We start from the raw sequence: 15409 nt of genomic DNA, 5'->3' as shown, positions 1-15409 counted from the left end.
GTCTGCATGTGTTCCGGGCTCAGTGGGAAAAACTGCTACAATTGATTAGTGATGTCTGCTCTGGACACGGAAGTGGTGAATTTTGCAGTGTGTGCCATTGTTTGCCCTCCTTGCCCTCAAGTCCTTTCTTCTACTGGTAGCTAGGTCTTTGCAGAAATAACTGTCACAATAAGCAGAGCAAAAAACAGCAACATCTGGTCTGAACTCCAAATTCATCTCTAGAGTCCCTATCTCTCTCTATTTCCCCCTGTCCCTCAATACAGACTTCTGTAGGGAGAAAGTGGCTAAAAGGACGAGACTTTCAAATTTCTTGAGCATCTTCTCAGTGCCAGGCACCAAGCTAGACTCTCCATGTAGCATGTCAATTTTGAGCATGAAACCAAAAGGGTGCTATTGTTATTTCTATTTTATAGATGAGCGAATTGAGGTTTTTAGAAATTAGGCTGCTTGCTCCCGCTGATAATAAGCAGGGCCAGGTTTTGCACTGGAACCCACACACTGTATATCACACCATCTCTAAGGGAGACCCAAGCCCACCCAGAGGCCCTGCCTGGCTGCAATTCCTGCCAGCCTGCAGGCAGCCACCATGAGCCCAGCAAAGACAAGCCCCACTTGACTTCTCTGTGGATGATCAGATGCTACCTTCCACCCTTCTTCTTCCTGCTTTGCTACAGACTCAGTCTCTTCTGGGGCTCCCAAACCCCTCCTTCCTCAGATCTGTTCCCAAAGGCCAGAGGGAGGCGGGCTGCCCCATCTCTCAGGGAGCTCCACGGAACTGCCATCAGCCGGTGGCAGAAAGAGGTTGTGAAGCATCTGTTCTTGGAGCCTGCATCCTGGGGGAGTCCTGGGCCACCTTTTCCAGCTGGGGCCTGATGGAGAAGGCTCCTCCACCTCCAGCCTTCCTGAAGAGCCAGGCTTGTTCTCCTACTCACTCAGTGCTTGAGGCAGGTCCTCTGAAGGCTGGGAAATGGCTCACAGGCCTGGCATTTGCAGGCAGAGAAACTGACCTCCCTCTTGCAGCCACTTGGCCAAAACCCCTCTGGGCTGCCCTGGATCAGGGTTTGCCTGCCTCCCCCTTTCTTGTTTTTGTCTCCTCCCTCTGCCTTGGTCTTCTCATCTGCCAAATTGAAAGAGGGGATTAATAAGAGTTGCTGGCACTATCTCTGTGAGGGGCAGGGATGAGCTGAAATGCCTGAAAGTAAGATGGTATTGAGGGGTGGGGAAGTTGGGGTGTGAGCAATACCTAGGAGGGGTCACCCCAGCCTGGCCGATTAATACCCGCCCGACTCCTGAGGGGCTGATGGACAAGCCTGCTCCCCCAGGGCCTGCAGCCATGGAAGCTGGCAGGCCCGGGTTACAGGTGGGCTGGCGCCACTCGCCTTGCCACGCTGCACTCCGAGGGCATAGCTGTTCACTCTCTCCAGACTCACGTGCACTGACTCCTGGGGGCAGGGTCTTGCTTGGGAAACGTCTGGGCTTGTTTTACCTTCTGCAGACTTTTCTGGCTACTCTTCTAAGCTGGCAGAGAGGAGGGGCGGAGAAGCCCAAATGGGAACAGGCTAGGGCTCCTGCTCTAACTTTTCCATTTTGTGGGGGCTTCAGTATCTTCACATGAACCTGGCAAGCTCATTTTTGGGGCTAAGGAAGTTAAAGCAATTCTCTATGTTTCTAAATGCACAACAGCTCCAGATCTGGAATGAAGAGTTAAAAACAGGGGTGTGTGTCCATGTGAGTGCCCTCCTGGGATTTCCGGGTTTCCTTCCTGAGTGTTCCTATGTCTGTTTTGGGGGGTCCGGAGTGCTCGGGGTTCAGCATCCCTCCCATAACCCGTGTGAGGGCCTCTGGTCTGCGAGCCATGGAGGCTGCTCACAAAGCATCTGCTTCATCTCGACTCATTTGCTTGTTCGGTTGCTCAATAAACACTGAGCACCTCCTATGTGCCAGGCACTGAGCACGGTGCTGCGGGTGAACCGGGAATCCAGCAGGCATGGCCCCTGCTTCCTGGACATTCACCGTCCACTGGCGGCACAAACAAGTGAACAAGCAGAAGAGACTTAATGAATGAGCAATTTCTAGATTAGGTCTGAAGAGGGGGCTGAGATGGGGTCAGGTCAGAATGATAATGTGTTGAGTCAATTCAGAACCCCAAGGGTGTCCTTGGGCAGCTGGCAGTGATGGATGTATGATAGGAGGGGAACTGAGGTTCATTTCCAGATTTCTGACTTGAGCGCCCCAAACCAATACAGCAAAATCAAGCAAAGCTGGCCTACAGGGGAAGACAAAGAGTTCAGTTTGGGTCAGGTTGGATCTCAGGTTAGGGGTGGGGGCTGCCCAAGGCAGACAGACAGCAGGAGGAAGAAGGAATCGAAAGCCCAGGAAGAAACTAGGGTGGGAAAGACTGTTGGAAGCTACTGGCCTAGAGGCTGCAGCTGAAAGCAGAGTGAGGATGAGAAGATCTGGGGCATGCACAGCGAGAAGGGCGGGGGCTGCACTGGGGCCCTGGGGGCCCAGCATCCCAGGGCAGGTGCAGGGAGAATCCCCGCTCCTCTACCACCGCCAAAGGAGACCACCAATGGAAGGTCAGATGGTCCGAGCGGCTGGCTGGAGGACACGGGGAGGACTCTGAGTCAGGGAACCCAAAGCAGGAGAAGTCATCACAAACAGAAGCACCCAACAGGGGCCGGGCTCTGTGGCTCATGCCTGTAACCCCAGAGTTTTGGGAGGCCAAGGCAGGCGGATCACCTGAGGTCAGGAGTTCGAGATGAACCTGGTCAAATGGTGAAACCCTATCTCTATTAAAAACACAAAAAATTAGCCAGGTGTGGTAATGGGTGCCTGTAGTCCCAGCTACTCGGGAGGCTGAGTCAGGAGAATCGCTTGAATCTTGGAGGCGGAGCCTGCAGTGAGCCGAGATCATGACACTGCACTCCAGCCTGGATGGCAGAGTGAAACTCCGTCTCAAAATAAATAAATAAATAAATAAATAAATAAATAAATAAATAAGTGAGTGAGTGAGTGAGTGAGTGAGTGAGTGAGTAAGTACCCAACAGGGTCAGACGCAGCTGAGAAATGGAAACTATGGAATGGCTTTAACTATACGGAAGTCGATGGGATGTTGGGGTGCAAGTGTACAAGCCAGACTGGAGCCAGACTGAAGCCAACTGTGGGTACTGGAAAGGGACAGCGGGTGCTTCTTGGACAAGTTCAGACTGGACAATGCGAGAAGAATTTGGCAGAGACGATGACAGAGCCTCCATGGAGCCTCGCAGCAGCCCTGAGCTCCTGGAATCCACTGGGCTTGGTGGACCCCTTTGTCTCAGAGATGTGTCCGGGTCAAAGTCAAGGAAGGATCTGGTGGCAGAGTCAGGGTCTTCAGCTTCTCCCTGACCAATGGCCTCTAGCTCCTCCTCCATGGTGTTTAATTATGTGTTTATTCACGCAACAAACATTTATTGAGTGCTTACTGCATGCTAGGTATTGGGTCTTTGGGGAAGGGGGAAATTCAGAGATGTGCAGGAGCCGCTTCTAAATGGCCTAGAATGTTGGTGACCACACCCTGAAGTCCTCAGGAGGTGGATACGCAGAGGGCTGCCCTGCCGGAATGGCCTCTGTTAGGGAGACGGACCCAGCTTCCAATGGCCTGGGGTTCACCTCAAAAGGTTCTGGAAAGCCCTCCGCACCCAGCATCCCCAGCCTTGACTTTTCCCAGGCTTCTCCATGCCAGGCTGCTCCTGCCTGGTCAGAAGATAGGAGCAAGAATGTGACCATCCCAGCGCTCTGCAGGGCAGGTGTCCCTGGGCTCTGGGGTGCCATGAATAGCAGCCTCCTCTCCTGGCCTGGGACGTGGGCTTTCCTTTCCTGATCATGCCACAGCCACAGTGACAACAGTAACAACAATGTATTGAGCCTGTACTATCCATTAGAAATAATCTTATCAGCTCTTATTGGAAATAACCTGTACCCTCCTTGGGTACCCACAGCAGCCAGGCCGAGCTCCGCCACCCTCTGGACACCACTCTTTGAACAATGAACCCCGCAGCCAGCTCATCCCCCCTGGCATGCCTGGTGATGATCTCACCCAGGTGGGACATGTCAGCCTCCCCTACCTCCCACTGCAGCTGTTCCTTGATATCCAAATGATTTAACAATCAGGGCTTCGACTTTTTGGAAGACAGGCCCCCTATCCCGTGATCCATGTAATCAATGGCACAGATTGGAGCAGACATTGGCGAGCGGGGGAGGCATTACCCAGAGGAAGCACAGGAGAGCGGAGAGGGTCCCCCTCTGAGGCTGGGGTCCCTGATTTCACAGACTCACAGTCCTGACTTATCAAGGAGAAGGGACGGGGTGGTCATGCATGTTTCCCCAAATTATAGCAAGTGGTGGTGGTTTGGGAGGGCTCAGGGAACATCATGGAAGAAAGCAGGTGGCTGCTATGGGAGAAACGAAAGGGACGCTGGGGCAAGGGTGGTGGCATGAGTCGAGCAGGTGGAGACTAGGGGAGAAGTCAAGGGGGCTGCAGTCTTGGACATCAGGGGTACCCCTGACTGAGCCCATCACTTGGACTCATGGGCCTCAGGGAGCCACGAGAAGACTGTTGAGGGGCAAGATCGTCTACCGGCTTCCGCGAATGAGGGACTTCATGGGGGGGATGCTCGGGATGGGTTTCCTTAGGAGAGTAAACCCCAAGAAGTATGTTCTGGGGAACATCAATCCCATGAAACATTCCTTGTGGTTAATGTTTGACAGGAGCAGCAGGTTTTCTCTTACCTATGGGAGCCTCACAACACACATCATCATATTATTAATATTTTTTTTGAGACAGAGTTTTGCTGTGTCACCCAGGCTGGAGTGCAAAGGTGTGATCTCGGCTCACTGCAACCTCCGCCTTCCGGGTTCACGCTTCACGCCATTCTCCTGCCTCAGCTTCCTGAGTAGCTGGGATTACAGACACCCACCACTATGCCCAGCTAATGTTTGTATTTTTAGTAGAGACGGGGTTTCACCATGTTGGTGAGGCTGGTCTCGAACTCCTGACCTCAGGTGATCCATCCGCCTCGGCTTCCCAAAGGGCTGGGATTACAGGCATGAACCACCACGCCGGCCACATATCACCATATTAAAAGCTCAGGAAAGTCCTGCAGGAGCAAAACTTTCTTAACATGACTCCCCCAGCATTTTTCCCACTTACTTGGCCATGGAGTCTTTTATTTGTGTGTGGGTGGTGTCATCCCATTAACATCCCTCAGAGGAACTCCGATCCACACTTTGGGAAGGGCTGATACAGGAGAATGGGCCAAAGTGCAATTTTCAGTTTTCAGGGAGCATCTCGCAGACGTCAGGGGTCTTCCGTGTTGCCCTCTCCCCACCCAGCATGCCACATTAGCCTCTGGTTGGACCCCCGCAGTTCTCTGGCCAAGCATCTCAAGCCGGTCTCAGCAGCTCGACTCCAAGCTCGGCCCTGGCCTGGCCCCAAGCGGCGGAAGGATGCAGGGAGGAAACTTACAGGGGCAGGGACGTTTGAAGGACATGTAATCCTTGGAGCAGAACAGCGGAGCCAGCCTGCCCACGGGCACGGCTCTGACTTCTCGCAGGGAAGGCCCCTCCACTCACCTGCAGAGACACAAACAGGCAGGTGTTGGGGTGCCCATGCCACACCCATAGCCCCTGCAGGCTGGGCGCTCACATCTCCTGAGCTGTCAACCTCTGCAGAAGAGGATGGTGACTTTGAGAGCACGTGCCCAGTCTGGGCAAGGGCCTGGGGGACCTCTGGGCTGTAGCATGGGGAGAGGAACACAGGGGTAGGGCAAGTGTGTGTTGGGGTCCCAGTAGCGGGGAGTGGTAGGGAGGAGATATCTCTCTTGGGTGGACCCTTGAGTGGGAATTAGGATCCCAGAGTTCTTCTGTCTCATGATGAAAATGTGAGACCCCACTGCCTCGGACAACTTCAACAGACCACGGCATCATGAGCCACTTGGAACTCTCAGGGCTGGGAACATTGAGACCTGGAGAGGGTGAGGGGCTATTTTAAGCTCTCACAGCTGGCTTTGGAAGGGTGTTCATTGACACCTAGCCCAAACCATATTATTATTATTGCCCCAACATAATAGGATGCTCTTTTCATTCTCATTTTACGAACAAGGAAGTTGAGACTCAGAGTGGTTATGCAGCTTGCCCAAGGCCACATAGCTTCTAACTAGGCTGAGACTTGAGTCCAGATCAGTTTGACTCCAGAGCCCACACTGTCAGCAGCACAATTCTTTAGAAGGCACCTGTATATTAAAGTACCGATTCAGAAACAAAGGCCTACAGAATGAAAATGCTTCTCTCCCTCCCTCCCGGCTCCCCAGTATGAACTCGATGAACATGTGGATGTCTAGAGCAGGGAGGGAATGCCAGGTCACTCTGACTCCAATTTGCAATGGAGGAAACATTTTAAAAAGGTAACTCATGGCTGGGTGCAATGGCTCACACCTATAATCCCAGCATTTTGGGAGGCTGTGGTGGGAGGAATGCTTGAGTCCAGGAGGTTAAGGCTGCAGTGGGCCATGTTCACACCACTGCACTCCAGCTTGGGTGACAGAGTGAGACCCTCTCTTAAAAAAAAGGAGCCAGGCATGGTGGCTCACACCTATAATCCCAGCAATTTGGGAGGCCGAGGTGGGCAGATCATGAGGTCAGGAGATGGAGAGCATCCTGGCTAACACAGTGAAACCCCATCTCTACTAAAAAAAAAAAAATACAAAAAATTAGCCAGGCATGGTGGCGGGCATCTGTAGTCCCAGCTACCCAGCTACTTGGGAGACTGAGGCAGTAGAATGGCATGAACCCGGGAGGCAGAGCTTGCAGTGAGCCAAGATCGCGCCACTGCACTCCAGCCTGGGCGATGGAGCAAGACTCCATCTCAAAAAAAAAAAGGAACCCATTCTCCCATGTTGCTGAAGATCTATAGGAACAGGAGAGAGATAAGGTTCTTATATCCTGGGAGCGTGGTCACTTGCTTTGCAGAAGCCAAACTGCACCTGTGGGGATTGGTGAGCAGAGGCCATGACTGCCAAGCCCTGTGGGCTTTTGCAGGGCAAAGCTGGCAACCCCAAAGCCAAGGGGAAAAGAGTTTGGCCCTGCAGGGGTCATGACGGGGTACATATCCCTCATCCCTAAAACAAATTGAGGCTTGCCATCCCTGCTTGGGGGGGCTAAGAAGAATGTGAGGACACCAGGGCTCAGAGAGGCAAAACGCTGCCAAGAAGTGGCAGAGTTGGTATTAGCACTGAAGGATTAGACTTTTGAGCAGAGACTCCATAGGCAGTTCTCTGATTCATGTTAAATAGAAAAACCAGTTATTTTGGTTGGGTACAGTGGCTCACACTTGTAATCCCAGCACTTTGGGAGGCCGAGGTGGGTGGATTATGATGTCAGGAGATTGAGACTATCCTGGCTAACACAGTGAAACCTCATCTCTACTAAAAATACAAAAAATTAGCTGGGCATGGTGGCAGGCACCTGTAGTCCCAGTTACTCGGGAGGCTGAAGCAGGAGAATCGCTTGAACCCGGGAGGTGCAGGTTGCAGTGAGCTGAGATGGGGCCACTGCACTCCAGCCTGGGTGACAGAGTGAGACTCCATCTCAAACAAAACAAAACAAAAAAATAAAAACAAAAACAAAAAACAGTTATTTCACTTTGGCTGTATTTCCCTACGAGGAAGGCTTCTGGGCACTGGGGCCTCCAGCTGTGGCTCACATTCACCAAACACCTGTATGTGCCTAATGTCACCAATGGTATTGCAACAGACCTTTGAGGTGGGGGACATCATTTCCATTGTGCAGATGAGAGAACAGGCTTAGGGAAATAACCCATCCAAGGTCACAGAGAAGAGATGGAGGAAGAGCTGTATGCGGAGGGATTCTGTCACCCCCAGTACCTCTCAGTTACTGCCAGGGACACACCCCTAGAGACCGGCTGTCCTGGTGCTGCTTCCTAGACACACTGGGCTGATCATCCTTCTGGGCTGTTCCTCTCCCTGGCATGCCATTCCTTCCACTTGGCAAACTCCTATGTAGCTGTCAATATCCAGATCAAGACACCTCTTCAGTGAGGTCCTCCTTCACTGCTGGAGACAGAATGATCACTCTGGCTGTGTTTCTGTCACACCTGGATGCCCTTCCAGGACAACTCTGGATCTAAATTATTCTAGACCAGTAGCTCCTTGAGGGCGTGGAGGGTAAGTGTGGCCTCTGCAAACTAGCTCAGGGCTGGGAACTGAGGGGAAGTTGAAAAGTGTATGTAAACACTAGAGCAAGCCAACCTCAGCCTGATGCAAATGCACGACTGAGGGGTGGAGGCTGCCTTTCAAAGGTGCTTGGCTTGCTGAAGAGGAGGATCTCTATGCAAAGAACTGAAATGCTTCCCAGGCATCTTGTCACCCTTGGTGACCACGATGCTGACAGTAACCCGGGCTGCCACTCCCCGCCTCCTGCAATGCCATCAGCACTTTAAACACAGGCTCCCGCTGCAACCTCCTAGCACCCCGGGCTTGCATCCATTGATTCATTTCCCAAGCACCTACATGGTGTCCCACAAAACCCTTGGAAAACACATGGAGGGGCTTTTGGGGTCCTAAAATAGGAGCTGGATTTTCAACCTGGCTGCCTGTTTCCTTCTCCCTTCCCCCACTCCAGGATTTCTGCCTGAGGACCCAGAAGAAAACCACTCGCTGGTGGCATCAGACCCTCTGCTAGGCTAGAGCTTTGTCGGGTCATCAAGACAAAGGAGCTGGGTGTGGGGGGTCCAGGTGAGCAAGTGCCCATCCTGGTGTCCCGCATGCATGTGACTGGAGTTGCTGTGAGGAGACAGCCATGAGGGGCACAGATGGGCTGGGACTGTGGTTCCTTTGCTAGGGTCAGGGTCAGGGTTGGGGGCAGGCCCACCCCAGCTGCTGGGCCAAGCATGGTCACCTCTCCTCCTGCCTGCCTCTCTTTGAGCCCAGCATGCGAGGCTCGCTCCTGCCGGTGACTCATCTCCGACTGGATTGTCTGGCTGGGAACTCGAGGGCGGGCGGGTGGCACTCCAGGCTTTGAAGTGGCTGAATGGTGTGTGGCAAGTCCACGTCATTCCCACTCTCCTTCATGTCCCCGCTCCTGGAATATCTCCACTTTGGGCTCTGCTGTGACACTCAGAGTTGGGCAGGGGAGTGTGTGGCTAAGGGGAGAGAGCCTGGGTCTGCTGACGCGCCAGTGTCAGGGGATCCTCGTGGCAGAGGCTCACAGAGCTGGAAGGCTCCAGGAGTGGCCAGCCTTGCACCATGGGCGGTAGACAGAGATGGGCTGTGGGGGCAGGCTGGCCTTGTGAAAGAGGCCACAGGATGGCCGCCTGTTTACACAGTCTCTGCTCAGTTGCTGCCACATGATGTCTGCTTACTGGATCCTCAAAACAAATCCCCAGTTCACAGATGACAACACTGAGACTCAGAAGAATAAGGGGCCTGATGAGGTGGTGAGCCCCTGTCCCAAGAGGGTTCGTAGGAGGATTTGAAGCAGGAGATCGGCTTGCTCAGCTATTCTCTCTTTAGGAAGGTAGAGGGGGTCCCAGGTGAGGGAAACAGGAGGCGGGGAGGACGGGAGGCTGTGGCCAGAGGTGATGGGGCCTAAACAAAGGCAACGGTGACTGCAGAGGAGGGGCAGAGGCTGCCACTACTGGTTCAAGTGTTTATTGAAAGTCTCAGCTGAGTGCAGTGGCTCACGTCTGTAATCCCAGCACTTTGGGAGGCCAAAGAGGGTGGATTACTTGGGGTTAGGAGTTCGAGACCAGCCTGGCCAACATAGTGAAATCCCGTCTCTACTAAAAATACAAAAAAAATTAGCTGAGTGTGGTGGTGTGTGCCTGTAGTCCCAGCTACTCAGGAAGCTGAGGCAGGAGAATCACTTGAACCCAGGAGGTGGAGTTGCAGTGAGCCGAGATTGCACTACTGTACTCCAGCCTAGGCAACAGAGGGAGACTCCATCTAAAAACAAATATAATAAATAAAATAAAACGAAGAAACAAAGTCCCTGGTGCAGCAGGTTTTAGGTGCTGGGGACAGACAGGTGAGCCACACTTTGACAGTCCCTTTCTGACTTGGACTGGAGATGCAATGGTAAGGGTGGAGTCTGCAAGCTAATGGTACAGGAAAAGCAGAGGCAGTGTGTGCAGGTGGGAATTGCACTGTTAGATGGTTAGATACAGTGGCTGCAGAAAGCCTTGGTGAGAGGGTGACAGGTAAGCAAAGACTGGAGGAAGCAAGCTAAGTGGGCAGATACTTGGGGAGAGAGAATTCTGGGTAGAGGTAGCAGAGAGGGCAAAGGACCCTGGGCGGGAACACCCTTGGTGGGTTTTAGAGACAGACGGATCTGATAGAGAGGTTGAGGAAGAAGGAGGAGTGTAAGGTGATTCCCTGTGTCTGCCTGGGTGACCAGCAGATGGCGGAGATAGGAGAGATGGTGACTCCGGGTCTTGACAGCTCAGACAATCACTGTGTCCCAGGCACTCAGCATGGTGCCTGGCGCATAGGAAGTGCTCCGTGACTGTTTGCTGAGTGAATGCATGATGCCATCTCACAGGGATTTCATGAATCTATGGGTGTGCATGTGATTGTCTAGAGTCAGAAGGAATTCAGAAATCCCAGGGACTTTGGTCAGTTGCACTCATCTTGAAAGGACTGCATCTGCCTCACCAAGGCAGGGGCTCACTCGTGGAGCTGCAGTTGGGGACCCTCAGGCAGCAGGCAACACCTTTCTCCTGTCCCAGGAAGGTCTTCATATGAGGTGAGACCCAGCTAGTAACTTCCCTAATAGAGAACATGCTTTGGCCAGTGTGGATACCCTCATGTTTGTCACATGATTGAATAAAGGAATCAATGAATTTAGGAGTGGGGGAGAAAAGTAACAAGAGGCCAGTGGCAAAAAGGTGGGCAGGAGGCACTGAGGTTTGCAAATAGGTAACTTGGTCTTGATACTAGAAAAGGGATCCAGGTGTTTGATAGCCTTCAAAGTAAGGAGGCCTTCTTTCTTTCTTTGTTTTTTCAGATAAGGTCTTACTCTGTTGCCCAGGCTGGAGTGCAGTGGTGCGATCTTGGCTCACTGCAACCGCTGCCTCCTGGGTTCAAGCGATTATTGTGCCTCAGCCTCCTGAGTATCTGGGATTACAGGCGTGCACCACCATGGTCTGCTAATTTTTGTATTTTTAGTAGAGACGGGGGTTTTACCATGTTGGTCAGGCTGGTCATGAACTCCCAACCTCAGGTGATCCACCCACCTCGGCCTCCCAAAGTTCTGGGACTACAGGTGTGAGCCACTATGCCCAGCCGCAAGGATGCCTCTGTCTCCATGCAACATCTGGCCACATGTGTGCTCTACTAGTGGTGGCCAGGGTATGTCTGGAGATTACTGGGTCTCCATGTTACCTTAATGGACCTGGAGTAGCCCTCTACAGAATCAACTGCCAGCCTCTTCTCCACCATCATGGCCCAAACTTAGAAGGCTTGATTTACTGTCTATCTGCATAAACCAGTTCATCTGCGAGTTGTAAATAGGTCCTGACCAAATGTATAGAGAAGCCTGATTCAGGGCTCAGAAAATACAGAGACACAGACAAGCATTATTTGTAGCAGTGAAGCATGGGAGGAAAGCCAAACAAGGGAGGATAGGCTGAGCAAACCATGGCACACACTTACAATGAAATATTCTATGGCTGTGAAATCATGTTTCTAAAGAAATGCTTGGCTGGGTGCGGTGGCTCACACCTGTAATCCCAGCACTTTGGGAGGCTGAGTCGGGTAGATGACTTGTCAGGAGTTTGAGATCAGCCTGGCCAACATGGTGAAACCTCATCTCTACAAAACATACAGAAATTAGCTGGGCCTGGTGGCGTGAGCCTGTAATCCCAGCTACTCGGGAGACTGAGGCAGGAGAATCGCTTAAACCCAGGAGGCAGAGGTTGCAGTGAGCCGAAATCCACTGCACTCCAGCCTGGGACAGAGTGAAGCTCTGTCTCAAACAAGCAAACAAACAAACAAATTAGTAACATAAAGACTTTCAGTCCAGTCTAAAGACGACTTTCTGGGGGAAAAAAGAAAAAAAAAAGTAAAAAAGACTTTCAGTATAATGTTAAAGGGGGGAAAATCCCCACACACACACACAACAGGTTGTAGAACTGTGCATATACCATGATCCTTATTTTGTAAAAGAAAAAAAAACTAGGGAATATATTAATACATAGCAAAAGATTAGAAAGCACAGAACACAGATAGAAAGAACACTAACGTGTTCACAGTCATTGTGCTCTCTGGGCAATGTTGGGATTAAGGAGGATTTTTATGCTTTTTACATTTTTAATAATTTTACAATTTATTTCTTACAATGAACATGTATGACTTTTAATAATCTGAAAGATCACTAAAATGAAGACTCAAAAAAAATTTTGTGCTAACAAAATGAAAAGCAATTAAGTGAACAAGTCAGTGATCGTTAATTCATTAGAAATGGTGGGATTTTTGTTTGTTTGTTGTAAAGAGCCAGGGTTGCCTAGGCTGGTCTTGAACTCTTGGGCTCAAGAGATCCTGCCTCAGCCTCTGGAGCAGCTGAGACTACAGGCATGTGCCACCATGCTGGGGTATTCTCAATGAAAAAATTTAAGGCTAATCTAATTGCCTTTGAACATGTCATTTGTTATTTAAAAAAATTTAATTTACTTGTCATTGAACTCACTGATAAACTTTATTATAATATTAGAAAAATAATATCCATTGTTTTTAACCTTTATCAAATTATCCCTGGCGGCCGGGCGCGGTGGCTCAAGCCTGTAATCCCAGCACTTTGGGAGGCCGAGACGGGCGGATCATGAGGTCAGGAGATCGAGAGACGATCCCGGCTAACACGGTGAAACCCCGTCTCTACTAAAAAATACAAAAAAAAAAATAGCCGGGCGAGGTGGCGGGCGCCTGTAGTCCCAGCTACTCGGGAGGCTGAGGCAGGAGAATGGCGTAAACCCGGGAGGCGGAGCTTGCAGTGAGCTGAGATCCGGCCACTGCACTCCAGCCTGGGTGACAGAGCAAGACTCCGTCTCAAAAAAAAAAAAAAAAAAAAAAAAAATTATCCCTGGCACTCGAGCAAGTCCTATTTGCCAAATACTTGAGGGAATGGTTTCTGCTATTAACTTAATGTTTTATTTTCATCAATCTATACACTTGGCAAAAATAATAACAATAATAGACCATATGTTTGTAAAACACTTTTTAATTTTGGAAGGCACAATAAGTGCTGGGCACTAGTCTAGGCTCTGAGGATATTATAGTGAATAAAACAGTCAAAAGTCCTTGTTCTTGCAGGGCTCACATTATATTGGTATGGGCATACAATAAACAAATGAATAAGATATATAGATGTTGGGGGTAATAAATGCTCTGAAGAAAAATGGAGAGAAGAAGGACAGGTAATGAACAGGGAGCTGCTCTTTTAAATCAGTTTGATTACTGTTCTAACAGGAAAACAAAATATGAAGGTGTCCAAAAATTCTATAGCCTGTGGACAATTAATATACTCTTTTTCAGTTCTCAGACATAAAATGATTGAAGATGTACATGAAAGAATCATTCTAATAACTGATTACATGTCATCTAAATTACAATGTGGTAATTATCAGTTTTACAAACTCGTACAATTAGGATGAATCACAGTGATGTTTTAAGTATTCGATACCTGGCAGAGTTAGATGGTCCTTAAACTTTTTAAGCCTTGGTGTTCTCATCAATAAAATGAGGACAAGTATAGTTCCTAAATCAGAGAGCTGGTTATCAGAATTCAAAGAGAAAATGGGTACGTTTAGGAAACAGCATGTGCGTGATGCATGTTCACAATGCGGGCCACTGGCAGAGGTCTACTGGCTATGTGCTGTCTGTATATGATTTCTTCATCCTCACACTATTCTGGGAGGTGTGTAATGTTTATTCCCATTTTCAAGAGGGAACTGAGGCTTTGAAAAATAAGTCACCTGCCCAGAATCACATGCTATAAACCCAGGCGGTCCAGCTCCAAAAAACTGCTCTCAGCTGTGACTCTTGTTTGCGCCTGCTTGCTAAGGGACTGCAGAAGCCCTGCTGGCCTCAGTTGCTCCCTTTAGGAGGCTGACAGCAGATACCCCTCAGTCTATCCTCTGAGTACTTCCAGGGCAAGGGTTTCAGGCAATGGTCCTCTGAGGGTGTCTGGCTGATTATTCCTGAAGTCTGACAGTAATGCCTGCATCCCCGTCACGCTCCCCACTGGCTGTGTTCCAAATCCTGAGCGAAGCAGGAGACTCAAGCCTAATTAGTTCTGATTAACTCCTTTGGGAAGATGAGAAGTGAAGATTTTGGAAGAGGCAGTGATGTGACCCCTAGTGGGTGAATGGGGAAGGGGAGGGGGAAGCTACAGAGGAAAAAGAGGAGAGATGGGGGATTCCGTGTAGGAGTCCCCAGGTGGCAGCGCATCCTGCCCGTCTCACCAGGTGTCCCCTGGCGCCATGTGGACATGTTTCCTCATCTGAGATTCCTCCCTCATCCTTGTTCTGGGCAGCTGGGCCACAGGTGGCCAGGGACCAACATGGGTGTGAACTAGACCACCGCTTTCTTCCCAACACTCCTGCCTGCCTAACCACTCCTTGCCACCTCCAGGATCCCAGCATCCTCCCCTATTCCCTGGGCCTATGCCCTACTCTGCTCGGGGTCTAAGGTCCCAGCCACACAGACTGGAGCAAATCCCTTCCTGGGGACACCGCGCTCTGAAGTTTGAACCTCAGATGGAGTCAATCACTGGCTCCATTTCATCCCCGACATCCTTCATTTCTGGTGCCTCACGGCCCAGTCGCCTGGATGAATACATCACAGTCTTCGAGGAATCAAGGCTGGGACCCTCAGACCTCTAGGCTGTCTCCCTGGTGCTTCTTGCTGCCTATCTGAACTGTCACTATTGGTGTGTCCAAGCCACCCGACAGCCTGATGGCTCCTCAGGGAAAGCAATCCTCCACCTGGGAGTGGAGGGAGGTGTGTAAATTCGCTTGTACAGAACTCAAGCAATGGGCGGGTGCCCCTCGCTGGGGCAGCAGGCACCAGCCAACGGCAAGGAGGAAAAGGGTGCACCTTACAGTCAGATGCAGCCTTTTCACCCTGGAGACAGATGGGGGGAAGCAGGGGAGAACTAGACTGGGTGGCAGAGAAACTTGGAGGAGGGAATGTCTGAGAAACGGTGGGCCCTAAGGAGCAAGTTTTGCTTTGCAATTAAATGTCAACAACTTGGGGAATTCAAAGGCCTCCTTGGAGGGGGCTGGAAGCACCACTTCAGATTCAGAGGCACTCAATCTCAGTATCTACTGGTGCTGGACACCTCATGACACCTGTAGCCC

The 15409-nt window shown here is 50.8% G+C and overlaps 2 protein-coding genes across 2 annotated transcripts in view; both read right to left on the bottom strand.

The window, feature by feature from the left end:
* The window catches only part of CA7 (carbonic anhydrase 7), an 836404-nt gene that overhangs the window by 415016 nt on the left and 405979 nt on the right, over positions 1–15409 (bottom strand). The gene's annotated exons all lie outside the window — the stretch shown is intronic.
* The window catches only part of BEAN1 (brain expressed associated with NEDD4 1), a 60765-nt gene that overhangs the window by 44001 nt on the left and 1355 nt on the right, over positions 1–15409 (bottom strand). Inside the window, exon 2 of the mRNA XM_050774963.1 lies at positions 5507–5613. Coding sequence (XP_050630920.1) covers positions 5507–5531 — 25 coding nt within the window. The 5' untranslated portion in view covers positions 5532–5613. The remainder of the gene's footprint in view (positions 1–5506; positions 5614–15409) is intronic.

The sequence above is a fragment of the Macaca thibetana genome, chromosome 20 (assembly GCF_024542745.1).
Source record: "Macaca thibetana thibetana isolate TM-01 chromosome 20, ASM2454274v1, whole genome shotgun sequence".
NCBI lineage: Eukaryota > Metazoa > Chordata > Mammalia > Primates > Cercopithecidae > Macaca > Macaca thibetana.
The sequence above is the reverse complement of the archived record's forward strand: the minus strand, read 5'-3'. Positions and strand labels throughout refer to the sequence as shown.